General features: G+C 39.6%; 1 protein-coding gene across 1 annotated transcript in view; it reads right to left on the bottom strand.

The window, feature by feature from the left end:
* The window catches only part of LOC138025506 (uncharacterized), a 29246-nt gene that overhangs the window by 3518 nt on the left and 728 nt on the right, over window positions 1-25000 (bottom strand). Inside the window, exons 2-22 of the mRNA XM_068872708.1 lie at window positions 20354-20386; window positions 19865-20182; window positions 18379-18532; window positions 16721-16917; window positions 16174-16482; window positions 13983-14279; window positions 13185-13368; window positions 12159-12352; window positions 11411-11704; window positions 10425-10745; window positions 9907-10060; window positions 9170-9390; window positions 8232-8564; window positions 6521-6817; window positions 5762-5948; window positions 5236-5420; window positions 4463-4762; window positions 3612-3899; window positions 2142-2295; window positions 1261-1451; window positions 345-668 (exon numbers count right to left, since the gene is read on the bottom strand). Of these exons, the coding sequence (XP_068728809.1) occupies window positions 345-668; window positions 1261-1451; window positions 2142-2295; window positions 3612-3899; window positions 4463-4762; window positions 5236-5420; window positions 5762-5948; window positions 6521-6817; window positions 8232-8564; window positions 9170-9390; window positions 9907-10060; window positions 10425-10745; window positions 11411-11704; window positions 12159-12352; window positions 13185-13368; window positions 13983-14279; window positions 16174-16482; window positions 16721-16917; window positions 18379-18532; window positions 19865-20182; window positions 20354-20386 (4935 nt within the window). The remainder of the gene's footprint in view (window positions 1-344; window positions 669-1260; window positions 1452-2141; window positions 2296-3611; window positions 3900-4462; window positions 4763-5235; window positions 5421-5761; window positions 5949-6520; window positions 6818-8231; window positions 8565-9169; window positions 9391-9906; window positions 10061-10424; window positions 10746-11410; window positions 11705-12158; window positions 12353-13184; window positions 13369-13982; window positions 14280-16173; window positions 16483-16720; window positions 16918-18378; window positions 18533-19864; window positions 20183-20353; window positions 20387-25000) is intronic.

Here is a 25000-nt window from a genome sequence, read left to right as displayed (position 1 = left end):
AAAGATGCAAACTAAAATGCAAAAATATTGAGCATTTTCTTCTACCAATATTTATTTATGGAAGTGCCAAACAGCATGATGACAAAAGAGAGGATGACGAGCAAACTTTGACAGAATTAAGTTCAGCTCATCGCCACTCATCGCCGTTCGCAAGCAAAATGTCAGTTAGTACAAACCGGTTACATTAAACGAATTAAATTGTTCTTGTTTGGCCATATAATAAACATCTTATTAACCGAGCTAGGTCGGTTAATAAGAACTAATTACAGATGAGAAATTTGAAAGGCTGCTATGCATGCAGAATTTTTTCACACAGTTAAGATTGAAATCGAACACTAACTTACCACTTTCTTCTGTCTCTACAACGAGTGTGTTGCTTTTATAAATATCATTATTGATATCCACAAGAAAGACAGTGGCTAAGAACTCTGAAAACGCAGGTAGTCCACGCACGATCTCAAATGTCTGCGATGAGTTGGCCGCTATGCTCAGAAAGTTCATTGGTTCATTTGGATTGCCATCTTGAGAAACTGCCCTTGGTGTCTGATTCAGAGATATTATGAAGAATGAAGCAACCAAGTCAACAGGGACCCAACTCCAATCTATTGTGAGACTTGATGCAGTCTTGTTCGATAACGTGATATCCCAGGATGTCGGCGGAGAAACAGCTATAAACAAATTGAAAGCAAATTGGAAAGAAATGGCGCACATGCGCATTTTCATTTTGACACTCAAGTTAAAACCGGAAACGGAAAATGAAAGGCTACATTTTAGAATAGCATCAAGGGCTGAGCGCACTTTCTTCTGGCGATAGATTACTAATTCACAATTATTTTTCAAAAGGTATGTAAAGGCACTCTGACATATCATATCTTAAGGTTAGAAAAAACATTTTTCTTCAATTGACGATCCAACTTAGATGAAACTCAATTGACCTCTTTAGCTTCTACAAAACAAAACGAGAAGCTAAAGGGGTCAATTGCCCATGGCAAAGAACTCAAAAGACGTAAAATGAACGCTTCTCGATCCCAAATGGCGATGTTAAAATTACGGTCAGTGTTTTCTGGTCATGAACTTGTTATTACAAATTCTGTGTCATGCTGTTAACCTCTTTATTCGTCCTTTATGTCACTTGTAGCTGTAAAGCCGTTAAACAAAATAGTTTGGGTAGTTTTTCATTTAAACCAACTGAAAGGGTATGGTGAATGTGTGATTCAGAATTTAAGAGTTATTTGTTAAAACTTATTCACTCCCACAAACCTGAATCAAGACCCCCTTTCAATACAATAAATTGAGTCCTCATGAAGCTTCCCTGATGTTGAATACGGATCTCGCTGGTAATGCTGTTGGAATGTCCGAAGGGTGCTACTACCAATTCACCCTGCAAATGTGAGCATTCTTGGAAATTTGCGAATTCCTGATCATCGGAGAAAACTCGAACATATTCGTGGCTAGAAATTAATAAGAATAGTCTTTATTAGAGGCCAATTGAATGTCCTCTTTTAGCCTTTCCCTTGATTCACAGGCTTTGTCTAATGGGCAAATTATAATGGTAAGTTTTGCGCTTATAGTGAGGCTGACCGAAACAAAGCCGTCTCTCAAACTGGGAGCAATAGAGTGTAGTATCATAAAAGGGAAGGGTATAACCAAAGGGTTCGGTAAAAATGTCTAAAACGATAACAAAAAGATATCCGAGAAAGTTGCAGCTGCAGTTGATTCTAGCTTAAACCGAAACGTGACAACAAAGCAGAGACAAGGATATAGGGAGAAAAGGTGTACGAAATTAATGCATGATCAATGTAAAATAATTACTATTGAATGTATAACCCCTGCTATTGATTGGCCCTTACCATGGGCAGCAATTAACTGTGGAAGTTTACATTTCTCTCGTTAAATCGAAAAAATGTCAAGTAAAAAACCCGATAGACCTGGAATGGGTAACAAATCGCGAGGTGAAGTGATACAGGCCCCAATGAGATTTGGATGAAATCAAGGTCTAACCCAACCTCTCTTTCATTTAAATACCTGGTTAATAAGCACCATGTAAAGGTGAAACCTTCCTAGTGTTGTGACGATGGTTGTTTAATTAATCTCGCTTTCGGGACTACATCGGATGTAATGGCGGATACAGCTAGTCTTACCCGCAGTAATACAATCGCAAATCTTGAACAGAAATCAGCAGAACAGCATTTGTCAAGCCCACGTTGTTTATTTCCCAGGAGCAAAATTGATCGTTCCAGTCTAACTTTGCTATGTTCACGCTTCCAAATGACTGATTAAAAGTACCTCCACAACCTAAAAAAAAATAACATAATTCCTAGCCGTCTTCTCAAATGATGTCAATTTTCTCTCTTAGATATCCGGGCATGTGTTTTTTGACTTAAGCTTTAAACACAATGCGTTATCACGAACTATGTATGATTAATTTTAAGTGCCCCTAACCCCAAATGTCATCTTTTTTTTTTTTTTTTTGAAAAAGAGTGAATATTCAATTTGGTGAAGATTAAAAAAAACGTAAAGTAAATGCATCAAATCACCTGCAAATCTGTGAAGGTTTGATGTTGTGATGTTCTGGTTTACGGTAGTTTGAAAGGAGGTCTGAAACCTAATTTGTAACGTCATCTGGGCAAGCCAGGCTTCGCTTTTTAGTGAACCTGAGTCGAAGCTCGTGCGATCAACTGGAGTTTATCTGAAGTTTCTGGTCTTAAAATCTCTTTAATTTGACCTTCAGGAACAGAAATAAATTAAAAGCAGCAAAACATGTCATCAAGCAATACAGATTCGGATAATTCCATCGAGTCCGAGGACTCTGCGGGATATTTGTTCTCTCCCGGAGTACGAAATCGAAGAATATTTTAATATGCTGATGATTTGGGACTTTGCAAATGACGCCGGTGACATCAAGTAATATGGCGAACGAAGTCTGGATAGCTATGACCTGGCTTATGCTGATGAGCCGATGGTTGGTGAAGGCTGGTTAAAATTACGTAAAAAGGAGCTAAGAGAAAATGAAACAGTCGAGCTGAATGTTGCAGGAAATTCGCAACAACACGCTTATCAGGCATATTTTCTTCAGTTGCTCTGTGCGAAAATCTCTTTCCCCGGCTGACGCGGCGGTAAACCAAAGAGGCGCGTATTTTCAAAATTTTGAAAATTCAAACAAAATTGAGGATATAACACATAACTGTAATTTTTTCACCAACGTTATCAGGAACAAAACAATATTTTAAAGGCTAACAAAAAAATAGAGGTTTACTGGAATACATGTAGGTACAAATTGGTACCCTTTATCTTCACGGAATCAATGAACGCATCTCTTTGCTCCAGTTTATTCTTCTTCTTTTTTTTTTCTCGTGACTATGCTCCCACCGATGGCGTTGCTTCACTATAGGATGTAAAAACCTTTGATAACCAACAATCCCCTTAATTCGTTCTGACGAACTGCTAACGCTGTATATTTTTTCAATCTCCACACTTTTGTAAAATTAATTTTATCAACTTTATTGAGAAAACTAAATTTCCACGCTTCCAACGCCGGCCAACCAATCCTAACAACTAACAAAATCGACATCCGACAAAGAAAACACATTTAAACATTTAACAACACGTACCTATCACTAATGATTGCCAATGCGATTTCGGACCTTCTTCGAAAGTAAAAGCTGAGATCCAGACCTCGTACTCTGCCAGCGGATATAGATCGCGTATAATCACTTGCGTTTCTGAGGGACCAGCCGTCACGTGATACTCATCACCCCAATAATGCCTTTGCCGGTAATACACCTTGTATCCTAAGAGCTCTCCATTGTCGCATTCCTGAGGAAGAGGATCCCATCGAACCAAGAGATTCGTTGATTGGACTGTCTCTAACCGAATATTTGGAGGAGGGCATCCAGGAGCTTAAAGAAAAACAAACGGCTTGTTTTGTTAATAAACAAAAAAAAAACAGTCAGAATGCATGCATACATAATTCTACAGCAAACCAATCAGTAAGATTTACCCCTGAATAGATGATACCAAACGATATTTTCAGATAACATAATCATAAAAAGTACCATCGTTCAGGTGAGTGTAGTCCCTAGTAGTATGTTTAGGACGTCATCGACTGACTTTTCGACAACCTGAGCGGAAGTCATCTTCAGTCAAGTGATTTGTGTACCGTCAGTAGATGGTATAAACACTCTGGTTATAGAAGCCAGCGTGATTCCTTCAACTTGAAAAGAAAACGCCTCAATTCTTGTTTCAGTTGAAAACTTCCTATCATTGATAATATTAAATCAAAGCTCTCAATGCTCGATACCCTTGATTGGGCGTTGCACACGATGTACCCTATATTAGCTGTTACTGGTCTACAGCAATAAGTACATGTGCAAGTAATGTAGGAGTCTGGTTAGACAATATAAATAACAGCAACAATGTCGACGAAACATTTCAACAATTATGAAGCAAACAAACAACTTACCTCCTGGTTGAGTCCTCACGGTAAGATTCTGGCTCGAATAAGTGATATTACTTGCGTTCTGACTCGTAAATGCCACCACCTTGAATACATACACCCGATTTGGAGATAGCCTTGTGATATGGATGTTTCTCTGCCATTTGTCCACTCCGACAAACACAAACAGATCTCTGCTTGGTTCTGTAATCATTATTGCCATATTTTCGACCGAGTCCATGTTCACTGGCAATTCGTCCCAGTATATTTGAACAGAAGAAGATTCTAAATCACCGTAAGACATCGTCCAGTAAGGTAACGGAGTTTCTGTTATGACACAAATGGCAATGATCATCAGGTGAAGAAAACTAATATTCCTCTCAAGGCTTATTTCATAAAAGAAAATGTAACTGAGTTTCATTCTATAAATAAAGAAGCGGCACAAGAAGAATGAAACTTCTGGGAGGGATGTCGGGGATGCCTAGTGAAAGGAGATCGCAAGTGTACTTGGAGCCCATCGCGAGAGGCGCAAGCTAGACCCCAACAACTGCCCCCTTCTCCCCTCCCCCGTGCCCTATTCTGATCAACCATTTTGGTAGATTGTGTTAAAGACATGTAGGTAAGATAGGTAAAATAGGTTGAAAACGCACAACATTTCTGCGGGCTTCGAAAAGGTGGGCGCGGGCGTACTCTCCGAACATTTTAACAGGCCTGGAGGATCCTTTTAGTAGCTGCCGCGTTTTCAGCTAGAGAAAGTTGATCCCTTTTGGGTATGACCTTATTTTAATTTAAACACCTACCAGGGAAATCGTTTTGCTCGGCGACATACCACGCTTCAAACCCTTGGCCCTCCCAGTGTTTGTTTGCAATGAAACTGACATCGACTTCGTTGCCTCGAACGAGAACGTAGACTTCATCCATATGGTCACAGAAAAAGACTTCATTTTGGTTTGGTCCTTCTTTAATTCCAACTCTGTCATTTGAGCTAAAAAAACATCGAGATAAACAATGAATAATGGAGGTACTAATGAGGATGACTTATCACGTGAATAACTTGAAATGTCGCCCGAAAAAGAACAGTTACAAATCACTACAATAGGAAAACAGCATCTCCTGAATCAATAGCATTATTTGTGCATTTAATTTTATTAAGTATTATATTGAAATGTTGCTAAGTACTATCTACACTAAGTTACATAACGTTACGCATTTACAAAAGCTAGAGACATCACTCATATCACCTGATGTGCTGGTACTAAACGCCAAATCACTAGGATTGGCAAACAATATTCGGTGAAAGTCATTACTTTCTTTTGTCGGCCTTACCTACAGTAAGAGAATTCATAATTATGAAATGACAGGCTAAATTCCCGGAAAAAGATCCATATGGATGAAGTTGGTTCCGTTGGTCTGATAGACCAACTGCACTCCTGAATTCCACCGTATCTGCATGGGTAGCCAGGACTTTGAATTGTGCCACTGGTGTCTGTCAAGATGACTTGTCCAACACAACCTTGAAAGGGAAGGATTAACTAAATTAACCGCAGGTCATTAGCCTGTTAGCCCGAGCTTGTCATTCCCAAAACGGCTTGTTCGAAATATATTTGTTATTTCCCTCGACCTCGTGTTCACTTCATTTCGAATTCTTGGTTTTGAGCCCTTGCTATCAAGCACGATCATTTTCTCTCCCTATAGCATTTGGAAAAACACGTTTTTTTCGCAAATACATGTAACAGCTTAGTTATTGTTATTCTTGAAGATGCAGTTTCCGAAACAAGAACTGCAATAAAAGCACATTAGTTAATGTCCAGAGACACACTTTGCGCGAGGCACGCTTAACTCGGGACAGCACTGAGAGAGACCCACTTTTTAATTCCGTCAACTTCCTATAGAAACCAATTGGGTGAGATTTTGCGTTAGGGCTATTTTTAGGTTCGGCTCATCGTAAATATTTCAATTTTCTGCTCGAGAAGTAGTATTCATAGAGGGACTGTTTTTCTGAGTACAAGTGATGCTCATGGCGCTTAAATCAAAATCAGCGTGCATACTATTCCACGCATTTCTGGGAATATTAAACAAACTAACTTGTAAAAAAATGTCTTTTTTCATAATGTCCAATCCCTGCTGCAGTGAATCCAGCAATGCGCAGATCGTACTTTTTGCCTGGAAGAAGACTATTGATGGTGTAGCTGGTTACGGATGAACTGACGTTTATTCGGACTTCCGGGGATTCGTACGAGTGTTCGCAACCAGCACGGTACCATATCGTGTAACCAATAACTAGGCCATTGCGATGTTCTTCGGGGATGCTTTCCCATGTGAGCTTCGCAGAATCGGGTGAGACAACCTCATAATGAAAATTCCTCGGAGGATGAGTAGGATCTAAAAGACAACATAAAATGAAATGTGCTCAAGGCCGCTCACTATGACAATGCTACAGCCTGCATAAATAATAACACTTTTCTGGGTTTATGCTTTCAAGCACCTCGAAAAGACCAGAGTTTCAATCTGTTAAAAGAAAGCTCCGCAAACGTCGGTACGCATCAAAAAGGTAAAGCCTGGTTTTCACTAACGACACAAGCACAGGCATAAGTAGCTTATGCTACTAAAAACGAACGTCGACATAAGTATCAAAATCAACTACGGCCTCCGTAATTTTGTTGAAATGTTCAGACGCGGGGAATCTGGAACGAGTGTTTTAATTGGCCAGGCGTAACAAATTTCCTTGTGTTTATGCCGCATTTCCTTTTCACACGACGCAAGCGGACGTAAGCATAGGCGAAAGAACAAGGAAAAGGAAAAAACTAATCCTTGTACTTGTGGTTGTGCTTATGCTTGGTGATTCTATCTTAAAAACCCTCCAGGGACGGAAAATCTCGAGATCTGCAAAAGTCAAAGTTTCCTCGTTTCCTGGATGCACTTCTATGGACATGAGAGATCATATCAAACCAATGTTACGAAAAAAACCTGATGCGTTTTCACGGTGAAATAAGTGCTCTTATGCTTGCACATGTGCTTGCGTCGCTGGTGAAAACCAGGCTTAAGGGATCCAAAAATCCCATTTTGCCTAGAAACAGCAAGCCGTATTCCAAACAAGAACCGACAATTTTCATGCGCTGACAATCGGAGGGAACTCGTAACTATGAAAATCTCGGCCTTCATCGGCATTTGACAGAAATTTGCCTGTGGCTAAGTAAAACAACATATTTTTAATTCTGAAATTTCCGGGGCAGCCAACGTGCCATTTTTTTTTCAAAATCAGCAAAATATATCTTGGCCATAACATAAAACAAAATTAGCCTTTTTGGAGCAATTTTCTCTACCTGCTGGGAAATTTTTATCTGTTCCGCACTCCCAACAGAATCAGACCAGATTTTTTTTTTGCCAGCAGGGCAGGGCGGAAGTTTCAGAACCAGCAAGCATAAAAACAACAATTGACTGCATCGTACAACAAACTCCAAAATGGGCGTGGCAAAAGGCTTCGGATTTAACCTACAGTGGGGGGGGGGGAGGGGGGGAGGGACAGGTTCAAATGACTCGCAACAACAACAATCGTTTTCCCAGCAACTTTTATTTCAATACTTCTTCTTCCAGCCAGCAAATACATCTCCTGCCCCCATTTGTACAGCTTCAGCTAAAAAATTACGATCGAAATTGCCAGTCATGCGACTAAAGGTGGAAAATTGGACTGATTCATGTTACTTTATTCATAAGGGTTTCATCATTCGACAAATTTATCTTTGATCTATTTTCAGTGTGTTATTCATTAAAGTTAATTCAATAAATGAATACTTACAACCCTCAGCAGTTTCAACTTGAACAGTTTGACTTTTAGAGATGTCGTGTGCTGTGTCCACCAGATAAACAGTCGCTGTGAACTCTGAATACACTGGGAGACCTTTTACTTCAGCAGAGGTATAATTTGAATGAACCATATGAAGAAACACTCTTGGTCTATAGTAATTGTAGTGGCCATAGTAATCGTATGGCGGAATTGGGGGCATAGTTTGGTTTAAAGATATTATGAAAAACGCAGTGTTCAGATTTGGCAAACCACTCCAATCAATAGTCACACTTTTTGAACTAGCGGTCTGTCCAGTGATGCTCCAAGAACTCGAATAATCTAAAGCTGCAATGAGGTGAAATAAATCAGTTAAGAGGGTATATCGTCATTTTTCGCGTACTTTGCAGAATTAATACTATAGCAAATGGTTAAGCTATATCATTTAAATCATAACTTCTTTATTTTCAGTTAAGATTATAAATGAAAGGATTCCCCTTGGGCTTACAAGTGAGCAGTTGAAAATTTCTTTTCCAATCATGAAAACGTTGTTGAACACCAATATTTTTTTCCATCCTTGCTCTAGTTTCTCTCTGCCCATAAGTTTAAGTTATCATGTTTTTGTGAAAATATTTAAATGGCTGACTTGACAATCTTGATTCAGATTATTCACTTGCAGTAAAAAGAAACTCCCCCTCCCAGACCCTCATATTGAAATTCAGGCAAACGATGAAAACCAGCGAGAGGATCCTGAGGAGGAATCAGCAAAAAGCGTTAAAGTTAATGTTAATGTCATTTCAATTTATTTAAAATTCCTGGATTTCAACACTCTCTTCTCCGTTTCAAAATACCGAGTTTTAACGTTCAAAGGTTTAGCTTTTTTCTCGTCCGCCAGAACAGTGGAATTGTTCCCGCCTATCCCTGTAACGACACTCTTTTGTTCTAAAGCTTACCAGAGTCAAGGCCTTTTCCTGCTTCCAAGATGGCAAATTCAGATCTCAGGATGCTCCCTTCATGATACATTTTGACTTTGGTGGTCAAAAAGCTTGAGTCACCAAACGGTACCTCCACCAATTCACCAATAACTCGGTGGTCATAGTAATAATATTGCTTTTCGCATCCATTGTAACCAAATAGTTCTGAGCCATTACTTGAGAAAAATCTAGCATATTCGCTGAAATAGATATTAATGGCATATGAGCGCACAATTTTTTGTGAGTCTGGGAGGGAAGAGTATGAGTGGAATTTGGAGGGTGGAGAGCATGCTTAAAGGATTCTTATTTACTTCGCGTATCGTGCCACATTCTTGGTTTAAGTACAGCAAACTTTTTGTAATAACGAAGAGGGTACCTACGTTATGGAACGTGTTTCTCAGCCTTGGAACTGGCAGTACCACACTATTTTAGCAATAAAAACCTTTGCAGACTTAGGTCGCGTTAGTGTGAATGGAGTTCGGAAAATGAAGCAATATAAAGATAGATTGAAGAGGAACTGAGTTTGTAAAACTTAGTCAGCTTAGTCGAAGTATAACTAGGATTGTCTATTCTGTTGACATAATTATTTATATCACTGAGTCAGACATTAGCTAACCTTCAGACGGATTTCCTGTGACTTTTAGCACAAGACAGTTGTCAACAAATTCACATTTTTAGTTTTTGTTTATGGTGATTTAACGGTACATGATATTTACCCGCAGGATCTAAAGTCAACCATCTGCACTGAGATCAGCAATACCGGGTTTATTAAGCCAGGATTGCTTATATTCCAGGAGCAGTGGATTTCTCCCCAGTCGTACATTACAAGTTTAGCCTGCCCAAACAGCTCATTGACGCTACCTCCACAACCTGCAAGTTTGAATGCGAAAGAGAGGAAATGTGATCATGTTTTCCTTGTACATTTCAATGGTTTCTGAAGGGTAAGGATATCATTAATCTCTAGTTGTCCGTCGTTATGCAGGTATTATTCGATTCAAGAAATAGCAGGAACTCGTCTTCTAAAAATCTGAAAAGTAGGGAATTGAAGTGGCCGTATTTTTATCAAAAAAAAAAAATATATATATATATATATTAAGATCTCTGTAAATAAATATAATCATTTGACCCGTTTGGAAAAAATGCTTTTCGTTGATTCCAAGGACTGCAATAAACACATTGATATGACTGGCTGTCAGAATTAACATAAATTATAAAAAGAAATAGTTTTATTTACCAACGATAATCCGCTGCCACTCCGAACGAGGTCCCATAAACAGAGTAAACCCTGCCACTGATACTTCGTATTCCTTTCCACTATCCAGATTTTTCAAAATAACTTTGGTTATCGACGCGCTTGTGTTGACACTCTGTCCCAAGTACTCGTGATAATAATGATAATGGTAAGGTACGTGGTAGTGTTTGTCCCTGTAGTACACTGTGTAGCCTCGCAGAAGACCGTTTGTAACTTCCTCGGAAAGTGCATCCCACTCTATTATGATGCTGCCAGGAGTATCGGCATTTTTCACGCGCACATTTTCGGGTGCAAGACCTGGAGCTAAATGCAAACAGAATGGTACACAGGCCATGTAAGCGATATGAAACTCTAATCTAGCGGTATACGAATGAAATGAAGGTCACAATATGTGTCAGTCATTAAATCACTTAGCGTGGTTAGCTAGGATAGGTTTCAAAGAGTTATTGCCCGTGGGTTTGGAGATTGCGTACGTAATGGACAAGTAGACCGTAGAGTACCTTTCCCTTTTCTAGTGAAATCTACAGGTTACACGCCCATCCGCACGTTGAAGTGTCGAATTTCTGCATTAATGTGCTTTGTCCAGAAATGTGTTTCCATGGTTGGTCATGAAAAAGTGTTGCTGCCCTACACTTTGTGCCATTGTTCGCCAGCGAGATTTCGCCGACCGGGACGAACGTCACTGAATCAATTTGTTCGAGGTTGGTTTTTATCGATGCCAAAGCACATTTTTAATGTTTTAACTGCTAAGAATGAGTTAACTCATACTCACGACTTCCTTAGCAATGCCCTTCATTTGAGAAAATTGGCTCTTTGTCGTGATCAGACAATTTAGAGGCAACCCGGCAGCAGTGCATTATTCTTTCACTGCAATACTTCACAAAAAATAAGACGTGAAGCAGAATGGCAAATGGAGTACCGGTAAAAAAACTTCTGGTATCTGCAATGAGATGACTTCTAATGCTTACCTCCTTCTGGTGTAGTTATAGAGACGTTTGTACTCGAATAACTATCATTGCCGCTTTCTGTAACGGCGATAATCTCAACCACGAAGACACGGTCTGGCCTAAGGTGTCGTTCTAAATGATAGAATCTTTCATAACCTCCTTCCAGTGGAAGATAAACGGAAACACCTGTCTTAACTTCCGTGTACTTCACAGCGAAATGATCTACGGAGATACCAAGCGGAAACACTGACCAAGACAGGTCTGCTGATGTATTAGTTCTGTTGACGGAGAGAAGCCATTGGGACAAGTGTATTTCTGTAAAAGGCAATGAGAAATGTTAAAATCAGCATAACATTCACCTTCGATTCTTTTTTACTGCTGGTCCTTATGAGGCGTTTCCAAGCGGACTATGGCGCAGCCAGAAATAAGAGCAGCTTATAATTGTAAAAGATCTTTAAACCGCGGTTTAGGTGATGTTACTGAATTTTTCAGCATGATCTCAACACTGATTGGGTGAATGGATGGCATGGAACAGTGTATAAGCAATGACTGTTGGAAAAAATTGTCATTGGTGTTAAGCTAGGAACAATCTCTATTCATCATGAAATGACCAAGCTTGAATATAGTGTTAATTTTCATCTTCGTGGTGAAAACTGTTCTTTGTTAATCTAAGCCACTCCCCGAAAGTACCTCGGTCGAATATAGAGAAAAGACGATTGGATCTAGAATTTACGGTAATCACAGAGATGATCTTGAAGCATCAAATTACCTGTTGGCTTGTCATTTAAGCCAAAATACCACGCTTTGAATCCATCACCTCGACCCCACTCATATGATCCTCTTGTAAAAAACCTGATGTAGACTTGACTGTCTGGAATAAGGAGTGAAACGTCTCCAAGGTGTCCGCACAGCAAGGTACCGTGCTTACTTTCTTTTGTTGAGATACTTACAAAATCGTTAGACCTATAAAAAATATTATATATATTCAGACATTTCAAGAAAGGTAAAAGGTAAAGTCTTTTTACGAGCCAAGTGGCCCAATATGCCGGAGCTTATTGCCGGTTTCCATAGCATGAAGCGACTTAGGAGTATTTCTACTCCCCACTGGATAGGGTGCTAGTCGATCTCAGGGATACCCCGAGCATTAAATTCGCCGGTACCCATTTATGCACCTGGACCACTCGCTCCGGAGTCGAGTGAACTAACCATGAGGCCACCGCGCCTCCCACACATTTCAAGAAAGTTGTCCCATTAATTATCCACTTACCAAAAGAGTTGATGAACTAATGTTCAATAAAATGTTCGAGTGTCTTACCACCAAAAACAATGAAGTTGTGACTATGACCAATCACAGCACGTGCACGTGTTTGCAGGGTGATGGACAAATCGAAATCCTAAGCTTGAAAAACTAGCGTAAATTTATTTTAGCCAATTAAAAAGCACCTAAATATAATTCATGTAATCATTTGATAAAAATAGTAATAATAATACTAATAATAATAATAACTGCGTAGTTTCCGTAACAAAATGATCAACTGCGCAGCTCATAGACGTAGATCTAAAATAGAATAAAAAGGTGCAATGAAAAACACTATAATTAACTTAAACAACTATAATAAAATTAATCAATCATATGCAATGAGCATAAAATGAACGCATATTTACGGACTTAATAGTATATCTATGTAAAAAAAGGGAACTTAAAAATAATTAATAAATTCTTAAAACTGAGTCAAGAGTTTTTGCCATTCTTATGTGTGATTAACTCACTCCACACTTTTCGGCATTTACTCACCAACACTGATGATAACTCCAGTCATAATGCAGACGAAAATCAGAAAATTGAATCCAGATTGCGCCAGTTGAATCATTCGGTCTAATATGCCATTGGCAGCGCTGTATTCCTCCATATTGACAGGGGTAGTCAGGTGTGAGTATTGTGCCATTAGATTCTGTCAACATACCCTGTCCAGCACAGCCTAAATGCAAGCAAAAGGCCAGATTTCTTACTTATCATTTCATTCTTCACTCATTTTTGTTCGTTATTCAGTTTTTCATACATTCCCTCAACGATCGACATGCACACTGCAGGTTTTCACTTCGTTTTTAATGGCAGATTTTTCGACAATGGAATTGAAAGTTGACCGGCTGCGTAAAGAAGTGTTAAGCGTTAGCCCTTCCCTCTGACTTTGTTTACTTTTTTTTGCCATCCTCACAGTCCTCCCCTGAAAACTCACAACTTGACCATTTATAATGTTAAATGTACCAGCATCCTGGAGAGGGACATTGCATATGAAGGGCGGGAGTGTTTCGAATTAAACCCGTAAAGGATATCAATCTGGGTGTGGCACAGGCTTTTCTTTTAACCGCAAAAAGAAACCATATAAAATGTTCTTTTCGCGTGTAATCCTTTCTGAGATCTTCAAGGCTACATATGAAGAGGTTTTCTTCAGAACACCCTAAGTGATACCAAAATCCGAAATTTACAGCCCTCGCGGCGAGAAGATGAGCATCCCCGCCACTTTGATATGCGAGTCTTTCCCGCGGGCCAACATCGAACGAGTAATCAATCTGAATTAACAGTTTCACTTACTTGTCCAGACATGTTTATCAGAGCTTTGCGGACCGATTCCTCTTGAAGTGAATGCAGCGATTCTAATTCGGTATCCAAATCCTGGAAGTAGTTCGTTCAGTGTGTAATTTTTACGTGGAGCGCTGACATTAACCACTCCGGAATTCCAAGAAGGATTTTCACAAAGTCTTTCATAAAAGATACTGTAGCCCACAATGATACCGCTTCTATGTTTCTCTGAAATCGGTTCCCAATAGAGTTGCACACTGCCATTCAATGATAAGTTGTATTTCTCAATCCAAGGGGCCTCGCTAGGAACTATTAGGAGAGACGTAGACAAAGGACAAAAGTAACAAGGGGGTTACATACTGCAGCAATAATTGGGAAAACCTTTTTTAGTGGCGCTGCAGTTTTTACCCAAGTAAGTATGGATCCATTAAAGGGCCGGAGAATTTAGAATTCCAGAGCGAAACTTTGAAAACTATTGTAGGTTCTGGTGAGGGATGACCGCGACAGTTTTTGTTTTTTGTTTTTTTAACTGGGTATTCAATCATCTCGTTTTGTGATACTAGTTGCTGTTTTGCATGAAGGTTAAGAAGTCGTATGACAGTGAAATACATTGTGACAACTCCAAATAAGAATAATCATAGCCTGGGTAGCTGGCGGGATATTTTATCGCAGGATTATTTAAACACGCGCGAGTGCGATGGTTTTGGCCGTGCCGTTGGGCCGCGACTGGCATGCGGCCGCTAGAATTTTTTAAATTCCGCCTGCTACAATTCCTGGATATTTTGAATAGTACGTCCACCTGCGCACGGTTAATTTGGATTGGAGAAGAGAAGATAACCTGCCAATCAAATCATCCTCTCTTGAATCAAGATAGTGTATGAGGTCATCTTTTCTGGATCAAATATATCTCATATCCATGTCCCAGGAGAAATAGCGTTTGTTATTTTGTAGAATCAAGGAAAACTTGGAACTCAGCACCTCGCTTACTTCCGAACGTAGTGGCCAGCCCAAATATTTCCCGAAAGTTTGTATCTTGAAATATCAAATTTTCCCCAGTTCTCCAGTTTTTCCGAAACAGGTTCAAGATTATTGACATAAACAGTAGTGCCATCGAACATACACTTCCTAGTTCTTCTGGTTTGCACTTCCTGGTTTTGCTTTGTTTCCACGGTGCTCTTTCCACGAAGCTTCGCCGAAACAAACTGGTACAATTCCATTGCATTGCCGATTTGTCTTTCGCAGCTTTTACATGATCGTTCGGATATTGATGTTCAAATCATTGCGCTAAAAAAAGGTTTTGTTAGCGTGTCCAGATTCCCTCCTGAAGTGGATGGCTTTTTATTGTTTTCACAAGGGTCAAATTACAACCCTCTCTCTCCTTGGTTGATTATCAAAGGTGACAAAAGTTGCGGCATTCAAAAATTGCAACAAATATGGCAGGCGGGATTTCACTCGCGGCCAAAACACAACGAAGCAACCATCGATTTACTCCGTGTGTTTAAATAATCCTGCAGGCTAGAATAATCATCGAAGTTGAGAGAAAAACTTAAGCAGATATAAAGTTAGTCTGCAAAAGTCCAGGCTTCAACGGGACTCGAACCCATGACTAAACGATCGGGCTGCACTGCTCCACAATTTGAGCTATCGCGGCAGCCAACTGGTAGCTACCCATTTCTGAACGGGAGATGATCCCTCTCGATTAGCGTTGCTATAATCCTCAGTTCAACCATATTTTACTATCATTCATTTATCACAAGGGATCTCGAAAATGACCAACTAACAAAGGTTCGAGTTCCATTCAAGAGTCTTTTTCAGGCTCCCTTTGCTGCTGCTTAAATTGCTTTCTAAACTGCAATGGTCATTGCCGCGTAGAAACAAAATATATTGCTTCATGCACAAAAAAAAAAAACAGTGGTATTGAAACAACTACCGAGCCCACCTACTTGCAGGCAGTTGCTGCGGAAACATTCCTTTCCTCATAATTTAACTCCCAAATAGGCAATCACGCACGCACAATAGCAACTGGCCCTGCAGATTGGCTATGACGAAGGAATGAGCCCGGAACTTCGTATGGTGCGTCACATATCGGACAACTTAATTCATTGGTCTTGTTTGGAACTGCTTTCGAATAATCATGGTATCTAAAAAAGCTAATTACATTATTTTGTTTTTTGCATTTTGTAACGAAATGCAGCATATTTACCTCCTTCAAGAGTCCTCACGAAAACGGCGGAGCTGTTGAAAGGCTTTCCCGAGTCATCCACAGCAATAACAATAACTTGAAAGTCTTGAAAAGAAGGCAATGGATGAATAGTCGCCGCGGTTGCGTTTGAAGGCAGAATTCTTCCAGAAATTTTATTATCCCAGTAGTGATATAAAGAAGTCCAATTCACGAAAACAATGTACGCTGCAACTGGCTGATTTGTTACATTGGTCAATAGTGGCCATTGGACATCAAAGCTACTCTCTGTTACGTTTGAAATATTTGGTCTCCAACCGCTAAGTAGCGAACCTGAAAACGAAAGTCAAAACCAAATCAGAGACAGCAAATGTCTACAAATCTTGGATCTTTAAAGTTAAAATTAACTGGGGTGTAAAAAAAAAAGAAACAAAAACAAATTGTTTTTGTCTCTTTTCATCACTCAATTCTAGTTTTACACCCATTAGAGAGAACAAGATCACCCCTGTCAGTTTTCTGCCAGAGGCATGTTTACCAGAGTAGGTTACATGTTTGGAGTGACAGGACTTACCGGCTTGGAGCCCTCCATTAACAGCTGCATACGAAGCAAGGAAAGGAGGCGAACCGAAATCTCCCCTTATCTTGACCATAAGGCTAATGTTTGATGAGGGGATTTCCTCAAGAATTGCACCATTTTCTATGGGCTCACAGCTGTGCCTATCTATCACATCTTTGCCATAATGTGTCCAGACTCTTATTTCAGGGTTTCTAAACGCAGAAAGAGAAATAAGACGTGTCATTTTTGTTAAAATATTGCTGCATCAAGTAATTACGTTTGTGCTCTAATTGCTGGAAAGTGAAACAAAAACAAACCACCTTCACACAAAATATATCATGACCTTCAGACAAGAACATGGTTAGGCATCAATTAATCAGTGATTTAATGCACTAGACTGGTTTACCTAAATCGTAGAAATGCTGCCCGAGGAGAAGGGAGATGCTCAATCATGCTTCCAGTAATTTACAGTCAAACCAAGTGAAGCGTACCCCTCAAGATTGCATTAATGAACTGATTATTTGAAACTTGAACCCGCTAGTCGTTTCAAGAATGCAATAATGAATTGATTATTCGAATATTGAACTCGCTCGTTCGATCCAAGAATACGGCTAACGGGTTCCGTTTCCGAAAAATCGATTCAGTATTGCATTCTAGAAAAGACTAGTAGGTTTGAAACCTACTAGTCGCAACAGTGAATTGATTCTTCGAAAACGGAAGCCGTTAGCGAATTTAGCCGTATTCTTGGATCGAGCGAGCGAGTTCAATATTCGAATAATCAATTCATTATTGCATTCTTGAAACGACTAGCGGGTTCAAGTTTCAAATAATCACTTCATTAATGCAATCTTAAGGGGTACGCTTCACTTGGTTTGACTGTAACGACGGTTCGTGCGTGGAATTGAAGGGAGATTTAAATGGGTTTTACACAACGTGAACCCGCAAACTTTTCCGCATTGTGGAGAGGATACGAGCATGCACTTCTTGAGATGGTTTTAATTAATAAGCGCCGATTACTATGATTCATGTACCTGATTGAAACTGCAGTATATACTTTGCCCTTGAGTAGACTCTTAATCGTAAGTAAGTGCAATCCGTGTTTGATTTAAAAAGGTAAGTTGTGTTAAAAATAACTACGCATCGTTTCCAAGGAAACGCTACAACCTAAAATAGTCACCTGAGAGGACACTGATGTGGTTACTAGTAAAATACGAAACCCAGAAAGCTTGAAGAAAGTAAAAGGGAATCTATTAATCACACTTGAAGTTTCAGCGCGAATGCCTGTGGTAATTAATTCTTCTTTTCGTGTGACTTATAAACGGATAAAAAAAGCATCACAGAAGCGAAAATGAACCAGAAGACTAAAGGTAAAAAAAAGAGCAGGCCGCAAGCTTCTGTTCTAATTCCCTGCCAGCAGAGGTCTCTGTCCTTTCTGCGTTGCATCAGCCCAGTGAAAGCGAAAGAAAAGAGATGAACTTTAACTAATCTTCTGTGTACAAGATCTTACCGCGCATAACCACAATTCCGATCCTTGCGGATTTCACCGCAATCCCTTGCATTTTGAAGGAAAATGCTTCTCCCGATTAGAGAGCTGCCTCGTTCTTTCGCTTCATGATCACCCACTGCGGCAGCAAAAAGGGGAAATCTCAAAAACGAAGAAAGAAATTCCTTACCCACAGTAATACTCAGCTTCATAGTATGGAAAATTAAGAAGAATGTGATCTGCCAACTGACTGACTATGGTCCATTCACACTGAACTTCATGTGGCTTGGGGCCTCTTGTAAACTCCAAATGACCCGATATGTCTGTTTTGTGCCTACCACACGCTGAAAACCGGAGAGAACAAAGCAATACAGAGATAAGGCCACAATGTTTTTCTCATTCTCATCCTGGCGGAAGAACAAAAAACGGAATTAACTAAACACATTCTTTTTACCACCTGCGCATGCGTGGCGGCAATCACTTAAAGTGAAAGACACGTAAAAATTATTTTCAGCCAGTATTTGTGCTTTTCCTTTTATTCCACCGATTACGTCACAACAGAAAGCGAGGACGTCACAAAACAACAGGCTCAATTTGCAAACAGAGTGGTAACGGACTGTTCTTCTGCATTGCATTTTAGTACATTTCCGCGTAACGTAACAGGGAACGTGTCGTAGCTTGTGTCTTATGTTGTCTCTTTCACCTATGTTAGTTAATAAGTGATTTCAATATTATGCTACATATAGAGGTCTTAAAATTCCGCAACTTTGCAGCAGAAGACGAGTCCGTAGTACTAGTTTGCCCTGGCATCGGTGAACATGGCCTGAACCGTAGGACCGAGAAAGAGATCAGTCTGACATTAACTTTTCTTACTCATTCACCATAATTTTTACATCTAAGCAATAGAGCACGTTTTCCATGTTTCCATAGCCTCATCTAAACACGAGGGGGAGTTGGGAGAATTCGAGACAGTTACGTTTCTTGGGAGCAAAAATTTTTTGCAGTTTCAAGAAGTCTTATTTCCCCCAAAGCAAAGGAGGAATAACGACGTAATTCGTGTTAGTCCCATGAAGTTTCGAACTGTGTTTGAATTAATTAAGCGCTCAGCTCGTTTAAAAGTCAACAATGTGTTCCCTATTTACTATTACAATGATCTAGCATGGTGTTTACGACGAACGGCAAACGTCAGTTAAAATAGAAGTTAGAATATTAAGCGAATTTTTATACTTTGTTGCAAGCAGCAGGCTACCGTTAGCCTCTTTTCGCAAACGCATGCGCATTTCCAAATTTGACTATTTACGTACTTATTAAGCACGCTAGAAGTCTGGCAAGCACAAGAGGTGGAAGTGATCTTTACGCTTCTAAGTACTTCATTTTTTAAAGAAAACTGAAATTGTAAACCACGATTTGTTTTTCACACTGGGTAAGTCGCACACAATTCACTCGGGAACAGATGGCCAGAGCGTATTCTGGTTTCATCTTCGGGGTAAGGAGTCTTGCCTACTGACAACTGCCTCAATGTGCCGCCACTGTTCTTTAAATTAATTATATTTTAACAAAATATTTCTGCGGAAAATGAGAGGTTTTGGTTCACCTATGTCATCAGCGGTGGCGCAGGCAACAGATGTTAAAACTGAATTTATCTGATAACTTTAAATTACTTCTACCAAGTTTACCTGCATAAGCCATTTCCCCGCAAACAACTCCCACTGTGTTATTAGCGCTGCAATATCCATGCCACGGTTTTTGGCAATCGAGAAGGGAGCTTTCTATCCAATCACAGTCGAAATGGGTGCTGATGTAAGTCAAATTGCCATCGCCAAACTCAGATTTATGGAATTCCCTTGACGGTCCGCCCAGATTGAGTTGACGACAAGCTGTCTGGAAGGCTTGACCATGAAATTGACCAGAACAGAATTTCCACCACGTGTTATTGGAGTAGATTTCTATTCGCCCCTGATTGAAAGCACCGCCATCAACCAGTCTTATATCACCTTTTTGGAAAAAAGAAGGTATGCCCCTTAATTAGAAGGGCTCAAAACCTATCGTTTCCTCTGTACAAAAAGTGTACAAGAATACCACGAGATACAAAAGTCACTAGGGAACAGGGTAAACAACGGCAAATGGCTAAAGTAAACTGAATCTCAAACAGTGCGTACACCTACCCTCCGAAGGACTAGCTGTCACAAAGGTTGTCACTATGAAAAGACAAAGAAAGAAATAATAAGAATTAGATGATGATATCGACGACGGTGATCAGTCATGATGATAATCATAATAATAACGAGATGCTTCCGTGAAGCATACACTGGGTTGCCTGTGGTACGTGTTACAGAAAATCAGAAGGCATTGAATTGTGTGGTATTGAACTACAGCATTCCGGTCTCTGAAGAATAACAAATAAAAGAGAAGCGAGAAACATTGGCTTCTGGGCTGACATGTTGATAATTTTCGAGTTCCCTCACAACTTCTTTTCACCACAAGCGTGCCCTCTGAGCATATGACAGCTTTGTAATACCAAAGTTCACTGAAGTTACGCCCTGTTCAGCGGGGTTAGTGTTTGGATGGGAGACCAAAACAATATCCTCCTCATGAAACAGAAGCATCGGACCGAAAATACTATGAACGCTAACAAATGCGAACTCAGCAAGGTACAAAACAAGAACATCACTCTAAAAGCTTATTTTACGCAAAAAGTAGGTTCTGGAGGTAATTTTGAGAGTGGAAATCAAGGTTACGCGGCAGACGGCAAATACAAACTCACGATTTAATTCAGTTAACACACCAGAAGACGCTAACCTCATTTTGACAAGAAAATGCTTTACTATTGCCATAAAAAACTATCCAGTTAAGCTCGCATATCATAAAACATGATGAATTCATAAAGGCCACCTTTTCAGCAAACAATTTTTTGAAACAAACAACATATTTGCTATTAGAGGCAAAAACCCCTTCTATTTCATTACGTGGGTGAAGAGAAGAAACTCAATCGTGTCAAATATTCGCAATATTGCAACAAACTAAATTTCAGGATCAAACCGTTTCCATGAAGAACCCTTTCCTTGAATAATGAAGCACAAAATACACGACAAGCTTTCTTTCAAATAATTCTTGGCTGTTACATTTCCAATTATTTTTTTTTACCTGAAGACTGTGCAGAGTTGATCACAGACCCACGTAAGGTGTTCGATTCGTTCAATCGTTCTCTGTCTTCGTTGAACCCATAAGTTACCAGAGAATTTTCCATTTGGTTTTAGTGTTCTACATAACAGCACACTTGGTTAAATATTATTTTAGAAATACAGCTCACTTTGATTTCGGCTCGACGGGCGATAGATTGTTGTCAAAGTCCATTACTCGTCGCTTTTGAGATTCCAGGTGTTGGTTTTCACCGCCTGCCTAGTTTATCCAACTGACTTTCCATTATTGAGCTTCATAAGGGTATATTTTATTCAAAGATCCACTAAAACGCCATTCGCATTACATGACTTTCGACGCCATTGCAGGCTAAGTTAATGATTCTCCTGTGTCCACCAGAGAAATCTACGCATTTCCACTACCCTCTCGATCCTAAGAAAATACGCGCAGAGGGCTCTATGCACAAAGACACCACTTACCAGGGAAGTGACAGGCAAGACTTTCACCGACACGGAAAATAAAAAAAGTAATAATAATCTACCCATTTTCTGACTGGGATTGCCATACGGCAACCCAGTAATAACCGCTGGACAATTTAAGCAATTGGCTCCAATTGTTGGTTTTCACTCACGTGATCAACAGCCATGTTTTTCAACGAAAACAAAAGAAGACGTTAGCATAATAATAGCTTTCAATTCCCGGAGGATCGGATTGCGACACCAACATGGCCGCCATTTCATTGTTTGAGGACACCAACATGGCGGCCGTGACGTCATGTGAAATCCAAGAATAGAAACCTGAACAATTCAAGTGTTTGCAACGGGATTCGAACCCACGACCCCCGCGACACCAGTGCCATGCTCTTCCAACTGAGCTGTGAAGCCACACAACGAAGACCAGGTCAATTTGTTCTGCTAATTTGTTTCCGTGAAGGACTCTATAAATGAAATGAATGTATATTTGAAGTGCGGATAGAGAGGTTTTCAATTGAGTGTCGAAAGTAATTAGCTAATTGCTTTGGTTTTGCATTACCTCACTCAGTGATTGGTTCAAAGTTCTCGCGCCACTTTTTCAACCAATCAGAAGTGAAACCAAAACCAATCGTGCCTCGCGCGTGCACATTTTCCCGCGCTTTGAGTTGGCTACGTGTTATTACTTCGAGTTTTGATTGGTTTATTGGATTGTATCCGTACTTTTTGATTGGCCAAAGTAATTACTTTGGTTTTGGTTTTACGACACTCGATTGAAACTCGCTCTATATAGACGAATGAGACAATTTCTTCTCGCCGTTAGCTGGACAATTCGTCTCTATCCTCAGTTCAAATATACATTCATTTCATTCAATAATAATAATAACGATATTAAAATTACGAAAGTTACGTAGATGATAACACGGGCTTCGTAACTTAAGTTTCTTAGCAAAGTCTGTATAAATTATTTGTGTATTTATTTTTTTTAGTTAATAGCCTAGAAATCAAGTGGTATTAATTTTAGATATTAAAGATAACTATGAAAGTAAAAACTTTGATTAAACAAAATACAACTGTCTTGACTAAGTGAAATCAATAGCATTCCTAAGATTTCATCTTGCTCACATCAGCAGGTATCAGACATAGTTTCAGTGATGCAAAATGGTTTGAAGAAATAGAGAAATTTGAATGTAGCTTAGAAAGTTAAAATTCAACGTTGTCTAAACGTTGGTTGAAACTTGACTTTGGAACGTTGGTTGAAAGTTACAATCCCAATGGCCAACGTACCATTCCTGTTGCTCCTAACAGATCTAACTGTGGGTGCATTCCAGGTTGCAGTGATGCTTGTTGCAACGCCTCGAAAATCGACGAGTGAAATCTTGCAAGAACACCGAATGATTGTACTTCACGATAAACAGGTTCTATCGTTGATCACATTTTACATTAAGCTTTGAAAACTCAGTCTTTTACCTTCCTATTTTATATATTTATTGATTCATTTATTTACTGCCTTAGCAGATATCTGTACGCCCATGTCCTTCATTTATCTAATTATTTATCCTCTGAATGTTACTCATCTTTGGACAAAGTTTTCAACAGTATAAATCAAACGATATCCTTGACGTTATCCTGCATAGGAGGCACTTTTTTGAAAAGGAGGGATTACGTTTTCAAAAGTTGGCCGTGTAGCACTTATACTTGAAAAACCTTAACTGATGAGAGTCTAATGTGAAGTGCTAAGTATCTACCCCATAAGAACCACGTGAGCGTTAGCCCTACTGATGGAAATGGAACCCACACAAGGAGAGAGAAAAATTTTGACTAAGGTGGGAATTAAACCCACGACCTTCGGGCTAGATCACCGCTGCTCTACCGACTGACCTACAAGGTCACGAACCGGCCCCTGCTCTGAAGGCAACCTGGACGTGACCTTGGAAATGTGGATTGCATGCTGTTAGCGTCAATAGAGAATAAAAGCTAATAAAGCAATCAACCACATGCTTTTGAAACCAACTCATCCTTGACTCTCTTTACGTGCTTTCGCATTCATGATCAATAGCAAATTCGTAAGTCGTCTTTTAAAAATGTGCCAACCTACCCAAATGAAATAAAAGACTGAAAATTCAGGTGTGAAGGGGATGAAAGCCCGCATTTTCCATTTCAAAACGTAAGAAACGTATTCGGCAATACCTTTTTTCGACTATTTCGTTCCAGTCAGCAGAATAAGAGGAATTTTTAGTCATCCGGCTGAGTGAAAAGCTTCTAACCGTAACGACAATGCACGTCAGAGATACATGTAGAGTATTTCAATTACCATTATTATTGTTATTTTTACCTAAACAGAAAATTGTCTTCCTTGAGAAGAAATTTGTTGTTATTGAGCCTGTATTTCATTGCTCCGAGAGTTTTGCAACGTGCACTGAGATAAAGGAACAGATCCGGATGCTTGACGGAAATGACAAGACAAGAAATGGAAACCCCGCCCCCGTAATATTTCCAAGCATGCGAGGTTCCATGCAGAGTTACTTAAATTAATAAAATTTTATACCTGACTGCTTTTTTAAACGCTTGATACGGGAAAGTGAAAGCGAACAAGTTGCACATTCGCGTTCCCGGCTTAAACAAGGAACCTGTTCGGCACTTTATGTAGCAACGTAAACCTAGAAACCTACAAAAAAATCAGTTAAAGGGAACCCCGGGTTTGACAACCTTTGTATGTCTTGGGGTTACGAGGGAGTGTAATGTCCTTTCTTCAATTCCTTCTACAGGATCGGTGTTTCCCTGTTTGCTTTTAACCAGTTCTCGCCATCCTTTTCAGTTAAAGCGATTTATATGTCTTTTACCTAAGAAGGTGTTAGGTGTTTACTGCAATACACAGCAAGCTTTAAGGGCAAAACCCTCCTTCAACACTGATACGGCATAAAAAATGAAGAGGTGGTCGTCATAAGAATCATTGCTTTTAACCCAAAATTTGTCCATAATAAGAATGCAATTATTAATCCAGACAGAAAAAATTGTTCATTACACATTCTGAAGACATTCGAATCCAGACAATATCTTAAAACGATTTCTCGACAATCGTGAAAAATCACTCACTAATTCATCATGGTCAACGAGAGGTAAAGTTAAGCCCTATTATCAATTTCTTGGCAAACTGTCTACTGATAAATCATGTTTACATCTGTGGGAATATTGAAAGGGAAG

This window comes from Montipora capricornis, chromosome 12 (genome assembly GCF_036669925.1).
Source record: "Montipora capricornis isolate CH-2021 chromosome 12, ASM3666992v2, whole genome shotgun sequence".
Lineage (NCBI taxonomy): Eukaryota > Metazoa > Cnidaria > Anthozoa > Scleractinia > Acroporidae > Montipora > Montipora capricornis.
This window is presented reverse-complemented; position numbering and strand designations above follow the sequence as displayed.